General features: G+C 50.6%; 3 protein-coding genes across 3 annotated transcripts in view; 1 reads left to right on the forward strand and 2 right to left on the reverse strand.

Annotated features, from left to right (window-relative positions):
* Positions 1-1,306: 1,306 nt before the first annotated feature.
* On the reverse strand, positions 1,307-5,913 carry LOC311309981 (surfeit locus protein 4-like). The gene is made up of 6 exons (XM_084439358.1): positions 5,786-5,913; positions 2,946-3,132; positions 2,635-2,711; positions 2,440-2,483; positions 1,856-2,042; positions 1,307-1,588 (listed from the first exon to the last, which is right to left on the reverse strand). The coding sequence occupies exons 1-6, from the start codon at positions 5,831-5,833 to the stop codon at positions 1,322-1,324; spliced, it is 810 nt and encodes a 269-aa protein (XP_084295484.1). The 5' UTR covers positions 5,834-5,913; the 3' UTR covers positions 1,307-1,321.
* Positions 5,914-9,075: 3,162 nt separating this feature from the next.
* On the reverse strand, positions 9,076-14,112 carry ciz1b (cdkn1a interacting zinc finger protein 1b; the record flags this gene model as incomplete). The annotated part of the gene is made up of 13 exons (XM_084439621.1): positions 9,076-9,256; positions 9,355-9,433; positions 9,941-10,060; positions 10,165-10,266; positions 11,116-11,209; positions 11,339-11,448; positions 11,622-11,789; positions 11,907-11,989; positions 12,170-12,243; positions 12,577-12,749; positions 13,372-13,532; positions 13,728-13,855; positions 14,018-14,112. The coding sequence occupies 13 exons, from the start codon at positions 14,110-14,112 to the stop codon at positions 9,090-9,092; spliced, it is 1,554 nt and encodes a 517-aa protein (XP_084295747.1). The 3' UTR covers positions 9,076-9,089.
* Positions 14,113-14,555: 443 nt separating this feature from the next.
* The window catches only part of hira (histone cell cycle regulator a), a gene marked incomplete at its 3' end in the record, with an annotated part of 8,372 nt that continues 682 nt past the window's right edge, over positions 14,556-22,245 (forward strand). The window contains exons 1-16 of the mRNA XM_084439622.1: positions 14,556-14,756; positions 15,496-15,558; positions 15,649-15,759; positions 15,909-15,999; positions 16,529-16,623; positions 16,875-16,970; positions 17,091-17,251; positions 17,485-17,652; positions 18,293-18,409; positions 19,076-19,146; positions 19,348-19,453; positions 19,691-19,900; positions 20,306-20,391; positions 20,901-21,080; positions 21,199-21,372; positions 22,012-22,222. Coding sequence (XP_084295748.1) covers positions 14,720-14,756; positions 15,496-15,558; positions 15,649-15,759; positions 15,909-15,999; positions 16,529-16,623; positions 16,875-16,970; positions 17,091-17,251; positions 17,485-17,652; positions 18,293-18,409; positions 19,076-19,146; positions 19,348-19,453; positions 19,691-19,900; positions 20,306-20,391; positions 20,901-21,080; positions 21,199-21,372; positions 22,012-22,222 — 1,977 coding nt within the window. The 5' untranslated portion in view covers positions 14,556-14,719. The remainder of the gene's footprint in view (positions 14,757-15,495; positions 15,559-15,648; positions 15,760-15,908; positions 16,000-16,528; positions 16,624-16,874; positions 16,971-17,090; positions 17,252-17,484; positions 17,653-18,292; positions 18,410-19,075; positions 19,147-19,347; positions 19,454-19,690; positions 19,901-20,305; positions 20,392-20,900; positions 21,081-21,198; positions 21,373-22,011; positions 22,223-22,245) is intronic.

The following is a 22,245-nucleotide window of genomic DNA, read 5'->3' on the forward strand; positions in this document are numbered from 1 at the left end:
AGACCCTTGGGGTGAACTAGAGACCGGCTGCGTTCCAAATCGCATACTATTTATTTTTAATATTACTACATACCGCAGCTGCCCTTACAAGGTACGTACAGTTGGGACGATGGACCTTGAACTTTGACCCTCTTGCTATACATCCGTCGCAAAATTAGCCGGTTGAGTCGGAATAAATGCTAGCTAGCTAGCCAGGCTGCTATACAACTGTCATCTGTCATTGGTGTCACACTGGTATCTGTCATTGACAGTTGATAGTGCATTCATGTGTAAGTACTACGTATTTTTTGCAACTCGTGTGTATAATACGTTAATATACTAGCTGCATGACGATTAATGAGTGCAAACGTCATCAATGCGCTGTCACCTGTGCTAGCTCGGCAGCTTTGTGCATGTCACACATCTTCCACTGTGCAAAGGATTGTGGGTCAGAATCAGCAGGAAAGCATGCAGGCTTGCATTCTGCAAAATGTGACAGGATGCAGTATGTCATCCTGGTATTTTTTGGCATACTGCATTTGACTACGATGTATTGGGACATATTAAATAATTTTTCTGGGGTACTAACTAGTACGGTAGTATGGGTATTGGAACGCAGCCACAGTCACAAAAAAGAGCAGACATCAAAAAAGCATGTGAAGGGGACGAGAATATTGTATACTTCTCCTTGACTATCAAATTATAGATTTTACTTGCCAATTGTATTCTTTATCCCTTTTACATCCAAAGTTCTATCCTCCATTAGCTAGGAGGTATTCTCCCCCTCAGAGAATTAAACATTAACATAGCAATGTATCAATCTCCACCCCCCCATCAACCAGTCTCAGTTGAACATTCAATTTTGATTGGAGCACTTATTGAATACTCAATTTTGATTGGCTGAGAGGTGGGCACACACTCAAGAGAAACGCACTGTCTTTGGTTTGATGGCACTGGCACGCCACTGAGACACGACATGGACAACTTGACACAATTCATTAAACTGGTGAAAATACCAGTTTAAAACACCGCAAGAGACAAAATATACAGCATCTTAAAATTGGTCACTTTAAGAAACATGTCAAAAGAAGCCAGTCTTGAAAATGTATGAAGAGATAAGGCTGAATAAATACTGCAAACTGTTTGTTAGGAGTCTGTTGAGAGCGGATCAGGGTGAGAGAGAGTGGCAGCATGAGAGACAGGTGCTATCTATGGGTCCGATTCGGGAGGTGAGGTCGGATGGGGTGTAGAAAGTCCAGTTCCTAAGTTTCGGGGTCATGGGAGATGGGTGGCGGTGTCCCGTCGGGGAGGAGCTTATCTCCGGCGGAGGCGTGGCCTCTCCTCACCACTCCTTCTTCTTCTCGTCCATGGACACGCCCCCCGGGCCCAGCGCCACCAATAGCAGCAGCCCGCCGATCACAGACATGGTCTGGAAGAAGTCGTACTTCAGGAAGTCGTGCATGGGCTTGTAGGCGGGCACCGTCCAGAAGGCGTTGAAGTAGACGTTGATGGAGAACAGCCAGATGACCAGGGTCAGGGCGGCCAGCTTGGTCTTGAACCCGATGGCCACCAGCACGATCAGGGCCGTCCCCACCAGGTTCTGGAGGATCTGGATGGAGGGGAGAAAGGGGGTTAAATGTGTTGACCGCCTGACTGGACGTCGGCCGTTCCCTAGCCCAAATGAAAAGCGCCCTGGGTGGCGAAGAAGCGCTGTTTTTTCGCGTTCCTTTTTCCGGGTGGAAATCTCTGATCTGTCTCGACTGGAGATCGACAATCAGCTGCACCAATCAGGTCTCTGATCAGTGATCCCCCCCCCCCGGGATGGAAAGGGGGCGGAGCCTGAATGGCAGCGACGCCGGCGCGGGGGGGGACTCACGGCGATCAGGCTGGCCTCGAAGTGCAGCAGGGTCATGAACATGAGGACCAGGAGGACACGGCCGCCCAGCTGCATGTACTGCTTGGGCGAGGTCTCCCTCACGGACGGCACGCCCGCGAACATGCTCCGCCCCTCCTGGCGCCCCTCCGCCAGCAGCAGCAGCAGACTCCCGCCCAGGGCCAGGTTCCTACGGGGGGGAAGAGTGTGTGGGGGGGGGGGGGGGTCAGGGAGTGTGTGTGTGGGGGGAGAGTGTGTGTGTGTGAGGGGGGTGGGTGGGGAGTGTGTGTGTAGGGGGGGGGGGTGTTTTGGGGGAGAGTGTGTGTGTGTGTGTGTGGGGGGGGGAGTGTGTGTGTGGGGGGGGGGGGGGGGGGTGTAGGAGGGGGGGGCAAGATAGAGACGGAGATGGGGGGGGGGGGGAGAAGAGGAGAAACCAGAGAGAGAGAGAGAGACGGTGAGCGAGAGAGAATGAGGAACACTTTCCTCCTGAACGCTCTGTGATTAGGAAGACGTGCTTTCATAGAGATACGGCGCTAATCTCACGCTCCGGGCTCGACCATTTAGATTTCGACAGTTGAAGCGCTCACCTCATCAAGAAGTTCACATCCCACAGGATGCTGTAGGCGATGGTCTGGAGGGGTAGACAGAAAGAGGGGGCTTATCGGGGGCACGGTAATCACAGAAAACTGGAGCAGTCTTTAGCCTCAGCCGACAGGCCCTGAAGCCCTTGGTGATATCTACACTGCGTCCCTCTTGTGATATATCTCCAGCTACGGTCTCACCTGTAAGGCGATGATACTGAACAGACCGAAGCAGGCGTACTGGACGAAGTTCCTACTCAGGATCAGCACGCAGCCACCTGGACGGGACAGAGACACGGCGGTTAAAACAGACGCCACGGCGCCACGTCAGACCTGCGAGCGCTACGGGCGCAGATATAAACCGTCCCTGAGGTAAAAAAAACAAAACAACCAACAACGACATGAGAACCGGCTGCGAGAATCCTGCAAGACGTTCTAAGTCTGTGTTCGCCGGTTGCGGCCGAGACTCTCGACTGTCAGCGTTGTGTGTGTGTGTGTGTGTGTGTGCGTACCTATTTGTCCCAGCAGGTTGATCAGGACGAAGCAGGCCGCCAGGAAGTACCCGCAGCCCCAGGTGGCGTCGATGTAGTCCCTCTGCTCGCCCCACTGGAACCACATCCGAATGCCGTCCTCCAGGAAGGTGCTGATCAGGCACAGACGCGCCGCGTGGGGCAGGTACTGCTTGGTCACACGGAGGAACTACAAGAGACGGGAGGTTTTACGTTAGACGGGGGGAAGGTTTATAACGTAACACGGGCGAGCCGCCCGGGACAGGTGTTGCTGTCGGGAGACAGGAGAGAGGAGGCAGGGAGGGATGGTTTATAATGGTACACAAGACGTGGGGAGGGGAGGGGGGGGGTATTATGGTTGGAGAGGTGTAACCAGGTAACCCATCCTTAAATGGCTCCGCCCACTATCATCGGTGGATTTAATTATGGGAGTGGACGAATAAATTTCATGATGGAGTCGCCCGGCTTAGAGAGGCTTATGATTGTGTAAATCTTTTCACACACACTGACTCAGGCTGTTCCTCTTACAGTAAACAGAAATCACAAGGCCATGACAACCGATGCCTCTGTGTGGATTACGACTGACTCGGCTCTATTCTAATCTACTCTACTCACCTAAGACAACTACTCCGACGGCAGGGTGGAGCAACGTTCTGACCGCCTGACGTTTTGTCGAAGTGGCCCTACTGCTGTTGGCTAATCTGTTTCTTCTGATATCTACAGGAAAGAGATGAACACCGAGCCGCAAAGCAATTCCACTTCCTCTTCAACCGTTTGTGTGTGGTTGTGTGGGTGTAACTAAACCGATTCTAGCATATTAGAACGTTTCACTGTGTGAAATCAACACAAAAGGTGTATTGGAGACTAGGAAATAGTAGGCTACAGCCTGAGGCCTATGCTGTAGGCTATTTGACTCTAACGGCTTGAACAGACATCAACTCTGTTGTCTCTAAGCAAACATAATCTACTTAAAAGCCCTTATAATAACACACACCAAAACATAGTTACTACACCCAGGAACTTGATCTCTCTCTCTCTCTCTCTTCTCTCTCTCTCCATCTGCCCTCCACAGACATCAACTCTCCACTGCAGCCATTGGTGTGCTGTGCCTGATAGGCTCCTCCCCCACACTCTATCCACATCAGCAAGACCGGGGACAGTCAGCCAATCAGCCTGCAGCAAGTCACTACTGAGCAGAGCTGCAATGAATGGACACATCGCCATGGTGATGTTGAGTGTGTCAGTTTACTAGGCAGAAGCTAGGTTTGCTAACGCGGCCTGCTCTCTGACTCACAACGCCTAATATAGCCACGCAAATGTCAACCTGTTGTTATCGATAAGGCTTTTTACAGTATCCTAGGGTAATATCCCTGTGTCCAAGCAACCAGATAGCACCGGTTGCTGAGCTCGTAGCCGAGAGAGAGGCGACCATCTGTTGACAGCGGATGGAAAAGAGCATCACAGTTCAATCCGGGTCTCACACCGCGGCCGATGAACGATCCCGCCTCGAGAGAGAAACGATGAAGTGAAAGTGAAGCAGCCTATAGCCTAGTGGAGCTCCGGGACTGAGCGCTCCATCGCTCGGTCTCCAGGCGCCCGGTCCCCAGAGAAGGTTCGAGTGAGGAGAGACGTTATCTGAACATCTGGTCTCTGTAGAGAAGGCCACAGTCAAGGCTCACTCGGTCAAGTGTTTTTTTTGCATACCCTGTATATTGTGTGTGTATATTGTGCCTTCCTGTGCCGTATAATATTACCTCCCAACCCCTCTTTGGTACAGTTATGTGCCACTGTGCCCTTTGTTATGTGGTATTGTAATGTGTTGTATTGTTGTGTGCTATGTATAGACTACTTTTTCGCTGCAACAAAAATAGCTTCCCTTCGGGATATCTATCTATCTATCTATCTATCTATCTATCTATCTGTGTATCTGTGTATCTGTGTATCTGTGTGTGTGTTTTTTGGGGGGGGGGGGGGGGGGGGTTACTCCATTATTAGAGGTTATAGGCTCCAGCATGCTAGGACGCCCCAGGCATTCTAAGCTAGAGGCCCCACAATCAGACACACACTCTCTCACACACACACACACACACACACACACACATCATTATCATCACCACACATCAGCTGACGGCACACATATCTGCGATATCACTGAGCTGTGAAGTCTAGCCATTGTTCTTCAATTCATCTACAGTAGGCCTACACCGTCTGCAATCATGCTAGGGCAGACACCTAAGACTATACTGTAGGTAGACAAATACAGGTGCTTGTGAAGCCAAGATGACTTTACATTTGATGTTGTATGTGACCCGTCGTGTTATGAAAGCATAAATCATATGTAGGCCTGTATGAAATCATAAAGTCCCTCTGGAAGATGATAAGGGATGCTGTGAGTGATGATAACCAGATGAAAGTTACACATAAGGACACCCAGGTCCCCACTTCATTGAATTGGCTATCATGGCCATATTGTGCCGCATACAGCAACAGGTTCTCAGTGCTGACTTCCTTGCAACATGAATAATGCACAGATCTGTTCAAATGGCTGTTTGATGACACAGACTTCCGACAAGACCGCAGTTTCACTGAAAAGGCAACGTATCAGTCAGAGAACACGTTGAACTAATCAGTTAACTGTTATTTCCGTTCAAATCAAATCAAACTATTAATATAGCGCGTTAATACTAACTAAATGTCAAATTAGCGTGACGTACACATAAATCTGTGATAATTTCAACCACTTTCGACTTCTGCTATCATTCTGAACATCCTCCACTCTCCTCTCCTCTCCTCTCCCAGCTGTGCCCGGGTCTGAGCACCGCTCCTCGGGCCCGAGAGCTCACCTGGTCCGCTACGTCCTCCGCATTGCTCATTAGATCGTTGCTCCGCATGTTGCACCACCGGTAAGGAACCGCTGATGCCGCCGAACGGTTCTACAGATACAGATATCTTAAAACAGCTGGTTTCTCCGGTGCTCACTCCTCTTTGTCAAAGTCGAAGGAACTGCTGCTACCTCCGCCCCATAATGCCTAGCGTTGGTCGACGAGGCGCCCCCTGCAGGCGCGAGCCGCAGTAGCATGCCACGTATACTAGTTTGCGGGATGAGACCTAATACCTCCATGGATGAGACGCACACTACGGTGGTAGTCGCGTAGTGCTGGCAACGCGACCTCAGGAGACGAGAAGGTGATGCAAGTCACAAGATGAAGAGCGCCTGCTGCTGTTGTTGGTCTGTTTTGGGTTGTGTCTTCAAAAATAAAAATGATTGATCACAAAAAAACAAGATGAAGAGCGTGCATGGTGCATGCATACGCATGAGATGATGAGTTAACTCGATGACTCCATCAGCACCGGCAATGTTGGTGCGCTCCAACATCATGGTACTTTAAACTAGGTAGTGAAGAATAGGAATAGGAGGGAATCCAAAATCAGAGCTTTTCTGATGCCCAGAAGTGAAAGTCACGACCCCATCATGTAAATGGAACAGCTGGATCTCAATAAACTCCACACTCAAGATAATAAACGATAGGTCAATTGGATTTATTTGATCAGTACAACATCAATATCAGTTTGAGGTAGTTGGACTGTGTTGTGTTGAGTTCAGTCTTTCCACGCTCTACCGGAGCCTATAACGGAGATAGATCTAGACTAAAGGAGATCCCACCCCTGGAGATCCGCTAGCTCTCTCTCTCTCTCTCTCTCTCTCTCTCTCTCTCTCGGTCCACTAGATCCATTGGTTCTTTCAGCTGTTACAACTCGTCTCCATATCCAACCTGCCCCTGGTTCATCACTGATCTGTCAGGTAGCCCTGCCCTGGTCTCTGGGGCTCTGGTTCTCTCATGATATACAGACACAGGCTTCCTGTCTGTGGGTATATGCTGTGAGGGAGCTTCCTGTCTGTGGGTCTATGCTGTGAGGGAACTTCCTGTCTGTGGGTCTATGCTGTGAGGGAACTTCCTGTCTGTGGGTATATGCTGTGAGGGAGCTTCCTGTCTGTGGGTATATGCTGTGAGGGAGCTTCCTGTCTGTGGGTATATGCTGTGAGGGAACTTCCTGTCTGTGGGTATATGCTGTGAGGGAGCTTCCTGTCTGTGGGGATATGCTGTGAGGGAGCTTCCTGCTGCAGCCTGTCTGTCTTCAGCTTCCGATCCCTTTATTGTCACATCCTTCCCACTGAGCAAAGACACGTCTAAAAGACGTCTTTTAGATGTCTTTTTTGTCTTTTTCGGACGTCCAAAGACATCCAATTAGGAGCCAGAATAAATGTTTTTTTTTTACGTTCAGATATTGAACCCGTTTTGCACGTCCACAGACGTCTTAGAGGGGTCCAAGCCAGACGTTTGAATATTGAGGGGTCCAGCAGACGTACAAACGGGGTTCAGGACCGACGGACGTTATTAAGACATGATCTGAACGTCTCCCTGACGTTGCGTGTTTGCTGGGTTTGTACATGTAGCCTACAGGGGAGTCAAATTCTTGGGTTCTGGCTCCTCATCCTCAAGCTTGGGGATGTTTGTCTGCTGTGCTAGATCTGTGGTTCGGTACTGTGAAGTCTGCTGGCGTTCACCTCCTGTCAGAGTCCACAGACCCCTCCACTCGCTCCTCCATCTCCATAAGCATTCCCATCATGCACCTCTCCCCTCGCGCTCGACGATGACCCTCGGCACGGAGCCGACCGGACTTCCTGTCCCGAGGCGGAGCCGAGAGCCTCATTGGTGGAGGACGGTTTGTCCTGGGTGGTGACCGCCGTGCTGGGCAGAGCGGTGATGTCGCAGTCCAGCTGGTCTGGGATCAGGTCGGAGCCGGGGCTGTCGGAGCGCTCTGCCTCATCCTCAGGGGTGAGAACTGGTCTCTGGTCAGCGAGGAGGTCACCAGGCTGGACGTGGACGGTGATGGTGGAGTTGAGACTGTGTGTGTCTCTGTCCTCTACAACCGAGCTGCTCTGCTTCCTCAGGGCATTGTACCTCTGGAACACACACACACACACACACTTAGTTGGCATAGGGGCACAGTCACACTTGTTTCAGTTGATATTATTTGGATTAAATGCTTAAATTCTGAGTGTAGGCCTTTTTTAAATCACCGTCAGTGTAGCGGTTTCCCATCCCCCATACGGGAAATACAACAATAAATCTTTGAAGTTTCGCTGCGGTATTTCCCAACAAGTGTGACTGCGCCCCCTTAAAACCAAACGCATCCCTGATAGAAGCAGACTAGCCGTGAACGTTTCAAAAAAAAAAAAACGATGAAGTCTATGAAAACTGCAGGTCTGCTGCAACTCAGTTCTTTTAAATCAAGGCTGAAGACTTCTCTTTTCACCGCTGCTTTTTATTAAATCAAATAATTATTCATTCCTACACTGCACTGAACTTTTATTCCTGTATTTTATTCTTCCTGCATTTTGTATTAAATGTCTTTTTTTTTACATTTCGTTTTATACGACCTTTTATGTCTTTCTCGCGCTTTGTCTTGATGCTTTTAACGTCTCATGTAAAGCACTTTGAATTGCCTTGTTGCTGAAATGTGCTCTACAAATAAACTTGCCTTGCCTATGAAGCCTCTATGTATGTATGTATGCCTCTATATGATTGGATTAGGTGATTAATCAGGTGTGCGGCAGACCCAGCGCACACCTGATTAATCACTTAATCCAATCATATTGGACAGGAAATAAAGAAGCCAAGTGACTTTCAGGAAGTAGTGAAGCTGGTGCACAGAGCCTATGAACCCTGTATGGAGCTTCAGTGCAGCCTGTTATGTGGGCTGGATGAAGCCTCCCTACCTGGAGGTTCTGGAGGTGTGAGAAGGATGAAGCCTCCCTACCTGGAGGTTCTGGAGGTGTGAGAAGGATGGAGCCTCCCTACCTGGAGGTTCTGGAGGTGTGAGAAGGATGGAGCCTCCCTACCTGGAGGTTCTGGAGGTGTGAGAAGGATGAAGCCTCCCTACCTGGAGGTTCTGGAGGTGTGAGAAGGATGAAGCCTCCCTACCTGGAGGTTCTGGAGGTGTGAGAAGGATGAAGCCTCCCTACCTGGAGGTTCTGGAGGTGTGAGAAGGATGAAGCCTCCCTACCTGGAGGTTCTGGAGGTGTGAGAAGGATGAAGCCTCCCTACCTGGAGGTTCTGGAGGTGTGAGAAGGATGAAGCCTCCCTACCTGGAGGTTCTGGAGGTGTGAGAAGGATGAGGCCTCCCTACCTGGAGGTTCTGGAGGTGTGAGAAGGAGCTGCAGTGTGAGAGCCTGGCGGTGGACTCCAGGTGGAAGAACTTGTGACAGAGCTGGCAGAGGAAGCCGGAGACGGGGACGACGAAGCTGGAACCTGGGGACAGACGGACAGGACGGATGATGAGAGCTTCGCGTCTTTGTGTCCCGTCTTTTTTTTCGGTCTCTTGTCTCTCTTTGGGATGTTATAATCACCGTCGGGTGTGTCTGAATCGCACTTCGGTTCATCCCTCTGGTCCTCCGGAATGAGCTCTCTCTGAGCAGGCTGTCCACCCTACACACACGCGCACGCACACACACACGCGCACACACACACGCGCACACACACACGCGCACACACACACACACATACACATACACACACACACACACACACACACACGCGCACACACACACACGCGCACACACACACGAGCACACACGCACGCACACACACACAAACACACACACACACACACACACACACACACACACACACACACACACACACACACACACACACACATCAGAATCCAATTTATTTTAGCCAGGTAGGTTTTCACACATACTAGGAATTTGTTCAGAGAACAGGTAAGTGAGCACTTATCCACCTTTATATTTACATTTTGGTCATTTAGCAGACACTTTTATCCAAAGCGACTAACGATAAGCACATTTGTCTGGAGTAAGTGAACCGACTGTACATCCCAGTCAGTGGGGTCACTCACTCTCGCTTTCACAACGCAATATTACTGTTGGAATTGGAATGGTGGTCCCGTTATTCCATGGTCTCTGTCATTACCCCGGTCTCTTCGTCCTCTCGAGACTCTTCCTCGTAGTCTTCCTCTCCCTCGAAACAGCCCACCGCGTCCACGGTGATAAGCTCCTCCTCCAGGACCTCAAGCTCCGCCTCCTTGCGCAGCTTCAAGGAAGTCAGAGGGACGGGGGTGAAGGTTCAAAGGTCTCGGCTGCGAGCTCGGGTTATGAAATATTAAATATTAATAGCGCCCTCCGGAGAGGCCTGACCTTCTTGTGTTCCGGTGACTTCATGTGCTCCACGAACCCGCGCGGCGTCCTGAAGTGGCGTTTGCACGTGGGGCAGAAGGGGCGCGAGGACTGCTTACACAGCTGATCACACCGCGCCAGGGAGAGAATACCGTCTGAAGGTTTTATTATAGATTCACATCTCCGTATCGACTGCTGCAACTAGGGATGCACGATGTATCGGCGATCATATCGGTATCGGCCGATGTTAGTCATTTTTTAATATATCGGTATCGGTCCGATGTGCAAAATAGGGTCGATGTGAACAACCGATAATTATTTCTGTCTAGCTGCTGTTGTGCGTGTTGTTTTTGAAAGGAAACAATGTGGTAAATCTATGATTTATTGGCTCAATCAAATGTTTTGCTCATAGAGACAGCGTTTCCATATGTTTTTCAGTATGTATAACATTTGATTATCATAGAAACTTGTTTTGGTCACACTTTACAATAAGGGTCACAAAAAACATTAGTTAACTGTTAACTAATGCTTATTTAGGGTTAGGTTAGGTTAGGTTACTAATGTTAATTAATGCCTTAGTTAAGGTTAGGGTTAGGTTAGTTAACCTTAGTTAACATAAATAACATTAGTAAATGGTTAATAGAGACATTAGTTAACTGTTACTTAATGCTTAATAATGCATTAACTAACGCTTATTAATGTACCCTTATTGTAAAGTGTTACCCTTGTTTTTATACAGAACATATCGACATTGGTAAATATCGATTATCAGCCATGACAGCAATGTTAATATCTGTTATCGGTATTGGCCCAAATGTTCATATCGGTGCATCCCTAGCTGCAACCTCTGTTCAGATCTATACAAGTGTCTAGGCCAGGGAGAGAGGGGGCGGAGCTGTGTTTGGATTGAAATACGACGACTCCTATTGGCTCGACCTGTTCCCCCGGTGTGACATCACAGCTATACTGCACCTTGTGCTGCTGCGTCCGGCGGTGGAGGATGAGGTCGCCTCTGAAGTGTGACTGACAGGTGGCGCACCAGCGTGTCACGCCTTGGCCCCTCCCCCTGAAACGCAATGCGGCACGATCAACCCCACCCTCCCAGCCCCCCAGGCCCGACCACAACATCATTCCCAGCCTCAACCCCCAGGCCTAACCTCAACATCATTCCCAGCCTCAACCCCCAGGCCCCTACCTGTCAGTGTGTGTGCCCTGCAGGGCGGTGTGTGTAGAGGAAAGCAGGCTGCGTTGGATCTCCATGATGCGCTTCTGGTGTCCCACGCTGCTCATATGGCTCTCGAACCTCTGGAACAGGGGAGGGGGGACGAGGAGCGAGGGGGAGGGAAGATGGAGGAGAGGGGAGGTAGGGGGAGGGAGGATGGAGGAGAGGGGAGGTAGGGGGAGAGAGGCATTTTGGTGTTTAGCCGAGTGTTTTTGTTATTTTTTAAAAAGGGACATTAGAAGGTCTTGGTCCCCACTTGCTGGTTGTGGCAGCTGGTGTTACAGAGGTGGCAGTAGTATCTGTTCTCCTCCTGTCCTGTAGGTGGCGCTGCGGTGCCCGCTGGATCCTCCAGTCCCGTGCTGAACGCCCGGCTCTCGCTGCTCCTCTGGATGGTCACCTTCAGCGACGGGCCCACCCCCACAACCTGACAAACAGACACAGACACACACGCACGCACACACACACACACAGACACACTTAGCAACAAACTTCTGGCAATATGTTTCTCACTACTTGAATCTTATAGTGTGTGTCTACTGACCTCTGCTGGTTGACTGCCCTCACTGCACCCCTCTGCTGAGACACCCCCAGGGTTTCCTCTGGGCTCAGAACAGTCATCACATTCTACAAACCCAACACATCCAATACAAAAAACACATTCAAAATCTAGCCGGTGGACTAACGTTTCGATTTGAAAACACATTGCTATTACGTTTTATTAAAGTCAACATTGTTAGACTTGAGTAGATGTGCTGTTTTGTGTCGGCTGTAGGTCAGTTGCTGTTTATGTGTCCTACTGCCCACCTGCAGGCCTGGTGACCTGTGTTGGTACCTGGTCTTCAAGAGCCCCCTTCCCTTCACCGATAGGCTCTTTTGACCTGTAAACAACAACAACGGCTCTTCACAGTGAACAGGTGGAATTTATACTAACCAGCCCATTGGCCCATAGGTGTTGTTGCTAACTAGCTGCAGCCGTCAGCATCAACCATCAGCCAACATTTCGAGAAATTAATATCGGCAATTCTCTAGCTAACTCGACGCTGCCGTCGAACATAACGCAACGGCTACAGCGGAGCCCCTGTCGTTAATTACAAATGGATGAATTCCCTCAGCGTGCGATGGCTGATGGTTGATACTGACGACCGCGGTGGAGCCGAGCAGTAGTCTGTCTGTCGGCAGGGTCGGTAGACCGTGTTGCGACGTTAACTAACCCATTCGTCCTCTGCCTTCTCAGCGGATCCAGTTGTTGTGGAAACGGTGATCCGTGTGATTGGGCTGTGTGTGCCGTCCCGTCATCGTCGGGATCTCCCTCTACCGTACCGCAGCTGAGATGTCCTTCTGCTCCCACCGTTGTCTCCATCTTCCTCTTCCTCCCTGGATCCTCCTAATAGAACACACAAAAAGTCACAACAATAGTTCATGGGAACTATCAATTAAGGCGATCAGTTCCGTTATTCTATAAGTAAACAGGCCTTTAGAGAAGAATGAACAACTGAATGCTGATGAAAACCTCAGATCGAGTGTCTGCCACAGAGCTATGGAAGCTTGTTAGAGGTATGTGTGTGTGTGTGTGTGTGTGTGTGTGTGTGTGTGGGTGTGTGTGTGTGTGTGTGTGTGTGGTTAGTAGGACCTGGACCTTGTTAGTGGGGTTAGTAGGACCTGGACCTTGTTAGTGGGGTATGTGTGTGGTCGCTAGGACAGGGACCTTGTTAGTGGGGTGTGTGTGTGTGTGTGTGTGTGTGTGTGTGTGGTCAGTAGGACATGGACCTTGTTAGTGGGGTATGTGTGTGTGTGTGTGTGGTCAGTAGGACATGGACCTTGTTAGTGGGGTATGTGTGTGTGTGTGTGGTCGCTAGGACAGGGACCTTGTTAGTGGGGTATGTGTGTGTGTGTGTGTGTGGTCAGTAGGACATGGACCTTGTTAGTGGGGTATGCGTGTGTGTGTGTGGTCAATAGGACATGGACCTTGTTAATGGGGGGGGGGGGGGGGTTGGGAGGACATGGACCTTTGTGAGGTGCGGCCAGTAGGGTCTTGAGAGGAGTCCTACAGGGCAGCTCTTCACAGGGACGGCCGGAGGAGCTGCTCCCAGGAGAGATTGTCTGGTCCCAGTGGCTGGAGGAAGGAGAAGAGGAGGAGGAGGAGGCAAACCTCTACTTACCGTCAGGCCTACAGAGAGAGACAGGTGTGGGATAAGATCAATGACTGTCCACTTAAGACAGACTCGCTCAATACTTGCTATATGAACTCACAACACATTAGTATATTTATATCTCTGTCTTGGAATAAGAAACTTGTACACATCAAGAACTGGATTCTAGCTCGCTAAGTATTATACTAACCTCTATACTTAATTATACGAACCTCTCATCGGATGCCTGTACAGAGCCCCTTGCAACAAAGGGTTGGTGGGTAGGAGGAGTGGTTCCGGGGACTGTGGGGTGGTTGTGGGGCAGAAGAGTCCGGGGGCACCAAGGGTTCGTACTGGAGGTCTGAACATACCGAGAGGAGACATGCCAACACAAATTAGGGATAGTAGCTAACGTTAGCTAGTCAAGACAAGTGGCTATGTGGGTGGTATAATTGTGGAATAATTCGAACTTTCTAGTCATCAGTGTTTAGATAGAATAGACCCATCCTAGCCCATCTCTCACCTTCCACCTCTGTGCTGTGGTCTCAGCTGTTGTTGTACACGTTGCTGAAGCTGTCGTACACTTTGTTGCTGCTGATGTTGCTGGTGGTTGAACATCTTGCTTTAGCTATGTAGCTAGCTAGCTATGTAATGTTGTAAAGCCTAGCTAGTGCTAGCCTATATTTGTGGTTCTTTGACGCTTTGTTTGCAAAAGCACGCACTTAGTGGAATAGATGGGTGACTTGTGTGGTGTTTGTGTTTTCAGACACTCTCAAGTTATGTTTTTCAAAATAAAAGTCCCCGGCGATTTGGCGAATTACCTCTGATCTACTAAATTTCTTGTGTATCTGAAAAATCTCTCTACGGTTCACATTTTAGGGTATTTATCCTTCATAAATCGGTGGAATATTTTCGGTGTACGCTTCTCAAAAGGAAAACCCTGTTTGTGGATCTGCGGAACAAATAATATGGGACATGATTCTAACGGACCGTGAAGAAAAAACACCTTCCTGTGTTGCTGCCGCTGTTTCTCGGCTTCTTCTGCTGGGAGGTTGAGGATGCGAGAGGCTGCCGACATGGAGTTGAATTAACCAAACACCAAAGTAACGGGCGGACTTTGACACAAAGGGAGGGTGTCGCTGGATCAAGGATATCTGAAGTACACGCAAGACCGGGGAAATCACAATCAGACTGAAATACATCATTGAATCGCACCGCGATCGAGATGAAGCTGTTGAAACCCAGTTGGGTCAGTCACAATGGTGAGGGTTTGAATCGCCGTGCAGGAATCTGGGACCCAACTTGCGCTTTTGTTGTTGATGTTGGGGGGGTCGAGATATGATGGTCACTTGTTTGGCCGATGCTAGCTCTCTAGCTAGCTATCCACTAGCATTCACACGTTAGGTATTCCTAAATATTAAATTGCATGATGTGCAAATTCATCCAGACATGCGTTTTGTTGTGCTTTGCATCATCCGATCGCTAGTCTCAGTAGCCCTGTTACCGCAGGCGACCCATTTTGAAGTTGCACTGCTTAAATGTCATTTTGGACTGAGATAGCTAGTGCTAGCTAGGCAGCTACTCAACACCCACTGCTTTTTAACTTATACCGTGATTTAAACATTATATCTCCCGATTTGTCACATGAATTTAGGTAGTCCTAACAAGCTACTTGGCTGCAATCCAGGTTAGATGAAAGGCTTCTTTATCTGATGGTCAAGCCCAACTGTTTCATGTCAAATGAGCTAGCCAGTGCATTCTGGCTAACATGACTAAAGCTAGCTTTCAAGTTAGCTACGAGCAATCCAGCCTTTTGATATGCAAATGATCTATATTGTAATTCTTCTCAAAGCAGACAATCTGTGTTTCATAGTGCAGGTACTTTTTCCCTTTAATGTGGGTCTTGCTACGTTAATTGAAATGCAGTTCAGTGTCTCTTGTGCAGCTTTTTAAAGTGGTAATTTAGCTATTAAAATGCAACCACGTGTGTTTGCTCTGCAGGGAAGCCAATATTTTCGCTTGACATTCACCCCGATGGAACCAAGTTTGCCACGGGTGGCCAAGGTAAGGTCTCGCATCGCTCGTCACTCCAGCCAAATCTAGATTTGTCAAGCAGGGTATCAATAAAGTTTTGGTTTATTGGTATGTTTGCAGGAGAGGATTCTGGGAAGGTGGTCATCTGGAACATGGCGCCCGTGCTCAGAGAGGAGGACGAGAATAGTGAGATCATCCCTAAGATGCTCTGCCAGATGGATAACCACCTAGGTACGGCTCCCTTTCCTGTCCCCCCTGTTCCCTCTACCTGCAAGTCTTTTGTTCCGGCTTTTGCCTCTTTCTTTTTCTGGGTTCATAAACAGGAGCACTAGATGTGTTGTTTGTCCAGCACGTGTGAACTGTGTTGATGTCGTTCCCAGCTTGTGTGAATTGCGTCCGCTGGTCCAACAACGGTCAGTACCTGGCTTCGGGAGGAGACGACAAACTGGTCATGGTTTGGAAGAGAGCTGCGTATGTACCACAGACACACTCACACGCTTGCTCTCTCTCTCTCTCTCTCTCACTCTCTCACTCACTCACTCACTCACTCACTCACTCACTCTCTCACTCACTCACTCACTCACTCACTCACTCACTCACTCTCTCTCTCTCTCTCTCTCTCTCTCTCTCTCTCTCTCACTCTCTCACTCTCTCACTCTCTCACTCTCTCACTCACTCACTCACTCACTCACTCACTCAGACACACACACACACTCTCTCTCACTCTCTCTCTCACACTCACTCACACACTCTCTCTCTCTCCTCTCTCTCCCTCTCTCTCACACTCACTCACTCACTCACTCACTCACTCACTCACTCACACACTCTCACTCACTCACTCACTCACTCACTCACTCACTCACTCACTCACTCACTCTCTCTCTCTCTCTCTCTCTCACTCACTCACTCACTCAACCCGCCATGCTTTGCCTCAGCGTTGTGTGTGACGCTGTACCTTCTCACCTGACTATGACCCTGTCTCCTCCGTCCCCCTGACCAGCCTGATAGGGCCCAGCACCGTGTTCGGCTCCAGCAACAAGCTGGCTAACGTCGAGCAGTGGAGGTGCGTCACCATCCTCAGGAACCACACAGGAGGTGAGGTCACTAGTTAGTAGGTCAGTTAGTAGGTTAGCTAGCAGGTTAGTTAGTTGTGAGCGTAGCAGCCTGCCAGTGTCTCTGATGCTCTATGTTTCTCTGCTCCATGGGGGGTAACAGCGATGTTCGTGTGTGTGTGCGCGTGTGTGCGCGTGTGCGTGTGTGTTTGTGTGCGCGTGTGTGTGTGCGTGTGTGTTTGTGTGCGTGTGTGTGCGCGCGTGTGTGTGTGTGTGTCATTCATGTCTCTCCAGATGTCATGGACGTAGCGTGGTCTCCTCACGATGTATGGTTAGCCTCCTGCAGCGTAGACAACACCATCGTCATCTGGAACGCACGCAAGTTCCCAGGTAGGAGCTTACGGGACCTTCTCGTGATCTTAGATGTTCTGTTAAAACAGCGACGAAAAAAAAACAAAACCCTGAACTTCCGTTCCAACGCCCCTCTCTCTCCTCCTCCCCTCCCCCCAGAGATGGTGGCGTGCCTGCGGGGTCACACGGGCCTGGTGAAGGGTCTCACCTGGGACCCCGTGGGGAAGTACATCGCCTCCCAGGCCGACGACCACAGCCTGAAAGTGTGGCGGACCATGGACTGGCAGATGGAGACCAACATCACCAAGCCCTTCAACGAGGTGAGGGGCACCGCCCGGTGGATGGGGTCACGCCGGGGGGGGGAGGGGGGGACGTCTTCCTGATCTCCGGGCTCACCCGTCCCAAAACCGCCCCGCGCCGCTGTGTAGATCTGAAACAATCGGATGAGCGTGTGGACAGTCCCACCCTGACAGTGCTAACAGTGACTAGATGAGAAATTGACTGTGTGTGTGTGTGCGTGCGTGTCTATCAACCCCCCCCCCCCCCCTCGTAGTGCGGAGGGACCACTCACGTGCTGCGTCTCAGCTGGTCTCCGGACGGTCAGTACCTGGTGTCGGCCCACGCCATGAACAACTCGGGCCCCACCGCCCAGATCATCGAGAGGGACGGCTGGCGGACCAACATGGACTTCGTGGGCCACCGCAAGGCCGTCACCGTAGTGGTGAGTGACCGGACACACTCGCTTTATAATACCTGACATCAGCGTGAAAAGATAACATCAACTCACAAAAGAATCGGGCCAATATCTTATAGCCCAGATTTTTAAAATGAAAAGTGTGTTACAAATAAAATGTATTATTATTATTATTATCTTTTCACATGATCCTCTCCATCCTAGTTCCTGCTTCTGTGGTGTATGGATGGTTAACCGTGTATACATGGTTGACCATGCTTGACCTGGTCAACTGTCAAAGACCGGCCCTTTTACAGCCCATGAGAAAAAGAGTATGTGACCCTGGAGCATATAGAAAAATGGAATATTCCCGGTATCTTCATCAGAATGAATCGAATAAGATCGAAACGTCATATTTAATAAACTATTGGGAACGTTCCATTGTTCTATATGCTCCAGTGTGCGAACTCTACTTTTTTTCTCATTCAAACTCCGGTTTGTCCTGAACCTGGTCTGCATAGTGGATGTGCAAGTTCTTTTTCCATTCCTTTTTCAGCCCAACCCACACACTGTCACACACGGCCCAACCCACACACTGTCACACACGGCCCAACCCACACACTGTCACACACAGCCCGACCGACACGCGTGTGTTAACCTCCCTGTCCCTCCCTCTCTCTGCATACAGAAATTCAACCCCAAGATCTTCAAGAAGAAGCAGAAGAACGGCAGCGCCCCCAACAAGCCCAGCTCTCCCTACTGCTGCTGCGCCGTGGGGAGCAAAGACCGCTCCCTCTCTGTCTGGGTGAGTCACCCTGTGAGTGAGAGAGTGAGAGAGTGAGAGAGTGAGAGAGTGAGAGAGTGAGATAGTGAGTGAGTGAGTGTGATCGAGAGTGAGGGTGATCGAGAGTCAGTGAGAGAGAGTGAGAGAGAGTGAGAGAGAATGAGAGAGAATGAGAGAGAGAGAGTGAGAGAGAGTGAGAGAGAGTGAGAGAGAGAGAGAGTGAGTGTGAGTGAGGGAGTGTGAGGGAGTGTGAGGGAGTGTGAGGGAGTGTGAGGGAGTGTGAGGGAGTGTGAGTGAGTGAGTGATCGAGAGAGATAGAGAGAGAGTTAGGGTGTGAGTGAGAGAGTGTGAGAGAGAGAGTTAGGGTGTGAGTGAGAGTGTGAGAGAGAGAGTGAGGGTGTGAGTGAGAGAGTGTGAGAGAGAGAGTTAGGGTGAGTGAGAGAGTGTGAGAGAGAGAGTTAGGGTGTGAGTGAGAGAGTATGAGAGAGAGAGTTAGGGTGTGAGTGAGAGAGTGTGAGAGAGAGAGTTAGGGTGTGAGTGAGAGAGTGTGAGAGAGAGAGAGTTAGGGTGTGAGTGTGCTTGTGATAGTGTGTTGCTGTTTCACCTCTAATCACACGAGACGGCACCACTGTCTGAACAACATACCCTATAGCACCATAGTAACTGCTGCTGTTCCTCTGTCCTCAGCTGACGTCTCTGAAGCGCCCCCTAGTGGTCATCCACGACCTGTTCGACAAATCCATCATGGATATCTCCTGGTGAGATGACCCTGCTGTGTGTGCATGTGCGTGTGTGTCTCTGGATGCTGACTGATGGTTCTGTGTGTGTTGCAGTGTGTGTCAGGAGTATTAATGGTGTGTGTGCGTGCGTGCGTGCGTGCGTGCGTGTGTGTGTTGCAGTGTGTGTCAGGACTATTAATGGTGCGTGTGCGTGTGCGTGTGTGTGTGTGTGTGTGTCAGGACGCTGAACGGCCTGGGCATCCTGGTGTGCTCGATGGACGGCACCGTGGCGTATCTGGACTTCTCTCAGGACGAGCTGGGGGACGCCCTCAACGAGGACGAGAAGGTTGGTCCCCCGCAGCGTCCTCCGACTCCCCTCTGACACACACACACACACACACACACACACACACACACACACACACACGTACACAAGCACCGACGGATCCGGGGACCAAACATTGTTAGAAAACTGCTGACTCATGTCCAGCCAAACCTTAGCAACCAGACCAACCTTGCCCCCCCCCCATCTCCCTCTCTCCCCCCCCCCCCCCCCCCCCGCCCCTCCCTCCCTCCAACCCAGAACACCATCCACGCCAACATCTACGGTAAAAGCCTGGCCATCACCACCGAGGCCCAGCTGTCCACCACCATCATAGAGAACCCGGAGATGCTGAAATACCAGCAGGAGCGACACAACGCCGCCCAGCACGCCAACAACGCCTCCCACGACGCGCAGACCCCCAAACTCACCAGCGTGGTCAACGGGGAGAGCCTGGAGGACATTCGGAAGGTAGGGGGGGGGGGATCTAGTGGGAGCTGCCTCGACAATGAGACCTGCACAAATCAAGGTTAAATGAGCGAATGATGAATGAATGAAGGAAGGAAGGAAGGAAGGAAGGAAGGAAGGAAGGAAGGAAGGAAGGAAGGAAGGAAGGAAAAAACGAACGAATGAATGAAAGTATTCAATTCGTCACCAGCAGCCTTTAGGTAGCCAGGGCTCCAGCGCTGTTGCTGTGGTAATATTGTGAGTCATATTCTAAATACATGTTATCCTTTTAGAGAGAGTTCATTCCCCTTACAGCAGGTCTCCGTTCTAAGACGGCATCCGCTCTGCGCTAGACCCGTGTTCCTCGAGCGGCAGTTAGAGTGTGGCGGGTCTGACCAGGGTTCTGCCCATCTGTGTTCCTCCCTCCAGAACCTTTTGAAGAAGCAGGTGGAGACGCGGACCGCCGACGGCAGGAGGAGAATCACACCGCTCTGCATAGCCCAGCTGGACACAGGGTGAGACCCCCGACCACCACCTCTCCGCACCACTCGGCTAGATACTGGGACATTCTAGAACTGCTTGGCCCAGGAACGGAATTGTAGTGTGAATTCTAGAACCTGTATGGATTTGAAAAGGTACTGGTCAGTTTGTTGTGAATTCTAGAACGTGTTTGGATTTGAAAAGGTACTGGTCGGTTTGTTGTGAATTCTAGAACGTGTTTGGATTTGAAAAGGTACTGGTCGGTTTGTTGTGATTTCTAACCTGTTTGGATTTGAAAAGGTACTGGTCGGTTTGGTGTGAATTCTAGAAGCTGTTTGAATTTGAAAAGGTACTGGTCAGTTTGTTGTGAATTCTAGAACGTGTTTGGATTTGAAAAGGTACTGGTCAGTTTGTTGTGAATTCTAGAACATGTTTGGATTTGAAAAGGTACTGGTCAGTTTGTTGTGAATTCTAACCTGTTTGGATTTGTTTGAACCTGTCTGTTCTCTCTCTCCCTCTCTCTCTCTCTCTCTCCCCTGCTCAGGGATTTCTCTCCAGCTCTGTTCAACAGCGTTCCCATCCTTCCCGGCTCCGCCGTGTCCAGCCAGCTGACCAATCAGCTCTCCTCCGATTCGTCCACAGCCAACTCCCTGGGCCTGCGACCCAATCACGACCCCCTGACCTCCCCTCCGCCCGGCAAGGCCCAGGACGACCCCAAGGACGGGTCAGAACTCTACTCCGCTCCGCTCTACCGTGCCGTTCTCTACTCTGCTTTTACTTATTTTCTACTGCTCTCTCTCCGGTTCTCTCCCCTCGACGGTCTCTCTCTCTCCCTCCCTCAGCGTCCTCGGCGCCGGCTCGTCCCTCAACTCCACGGCCCTGAAGACCAACCTCCTGCTGACCTCCGCCTCCAAGATGGAGCCCATGAAAGCCCTGGACTCCCGCTTCACCGAGAGGTCGAAGGCCACCCCGGGGGTCAACGTCTCCTCCATGGCGGGGCTCACGCCCCTCGACAGGTACAGGTCATAGGTCAGAGAGCCGCGGGGCCCTCCACAATCAGCAGCCTCTATAATCTCGTATCGGTAGACGTCGCAACCTACTAGAGTCCAGTCTTCCCCCCCTCATGGCCTCCAAAGCGGTCAGCAGAAACAAAGTTGTCTGTAGAAACTAGGGCCGCGTTCCAAATCGCCTACTTCCATACTATGCCAAAAAAGGACACATTATGTCCCAAAACATGGTATGCCACATGCAGTATGGCAAAAGTACCAGGATGTCCTACTACATCCGTCGTATCTCGCAGCATGCAAACCAGCAGACTGTTCTGGCTATTCTTACCCACAATCCATTGCACGGCGGAAACTACGTCACACGTGCAAGCTGCGACAGCCGCGGACGAACGCCGCTTTATGGACAGCGACGGATGTGGGCAATTTTCGAGGCGCAATCTTATGACCAAGCGGTATGTCCCAGTCGTACGCATACTGCATGCAAAGTACGCACTTTCCAGGGGCAGCTGAAGTACGCACTGGGAGTAAAAAGTAGAAGTATACGATTCGGAGGGGTCCAGCAGAGCTGGGGGGGGGGGGGGGGGGGGCGTCCACAGGGGTTGTGGGGGAGATGGTTGACCGAGGGTCTCTGACCGTTCCTCCGTCCAGGGCGAAAGATGGCGGCACCGCGAAGGAGCTGAAGCTCAAGGAGGAGAGCAGCAGCGACAGCGAGGACAAGATGGCCGGCGCCAAGTCCATGTCCTTCCCCAAGAGGAAGGCGGACATGTCCGAGGAGGTGGTGGAGAAGAGGAAGAAGGGTCGGCCCCGGAAAGACAACAAGATGACCGGCAGCACGGCCATGTCTCAGGTGTTCCAGCCGGTACGCTCGCTCTGCTCCTCGGT

This window comes from Borostomias antarcticus (genome assembly GCF_949987555.1).
Source record: "Borostomias antarcticus genome assembly, chromosome: 6".
NCBI classification, from domain to species: Eukaryota; Metazoa; Chordata; class Actinopteri; order Stomiiformes; family Stomiidae; genus Borostomias; species Borostomias antarcticus.

Excerpts from the sequence above, each read along its gene's own strand:
- LOC311309981 (XM_084439358.1), bottom strand. The coding sequence starts at position 5,833 with ATGCGGAGCAACGATCTAATGAGCAATGCGGAGGACGTAGCGGACCAG. Across the intron at positions 2,484-2,634 it reads TCAGTATCATCGCCTTACAG|ACCATCGCCTACAGCATCCT; the intron begins GTGAGACCGTAG and ends CTACCCCTCCAG. Across the intron at positions 2,043-2,439 it reads GATGTGAACTTCTTGATGAG|GAACCTGGCCCTGGGCGGGA; the intron begins GTGAGCGCTTCA and ends TCCCCCCCGTAG.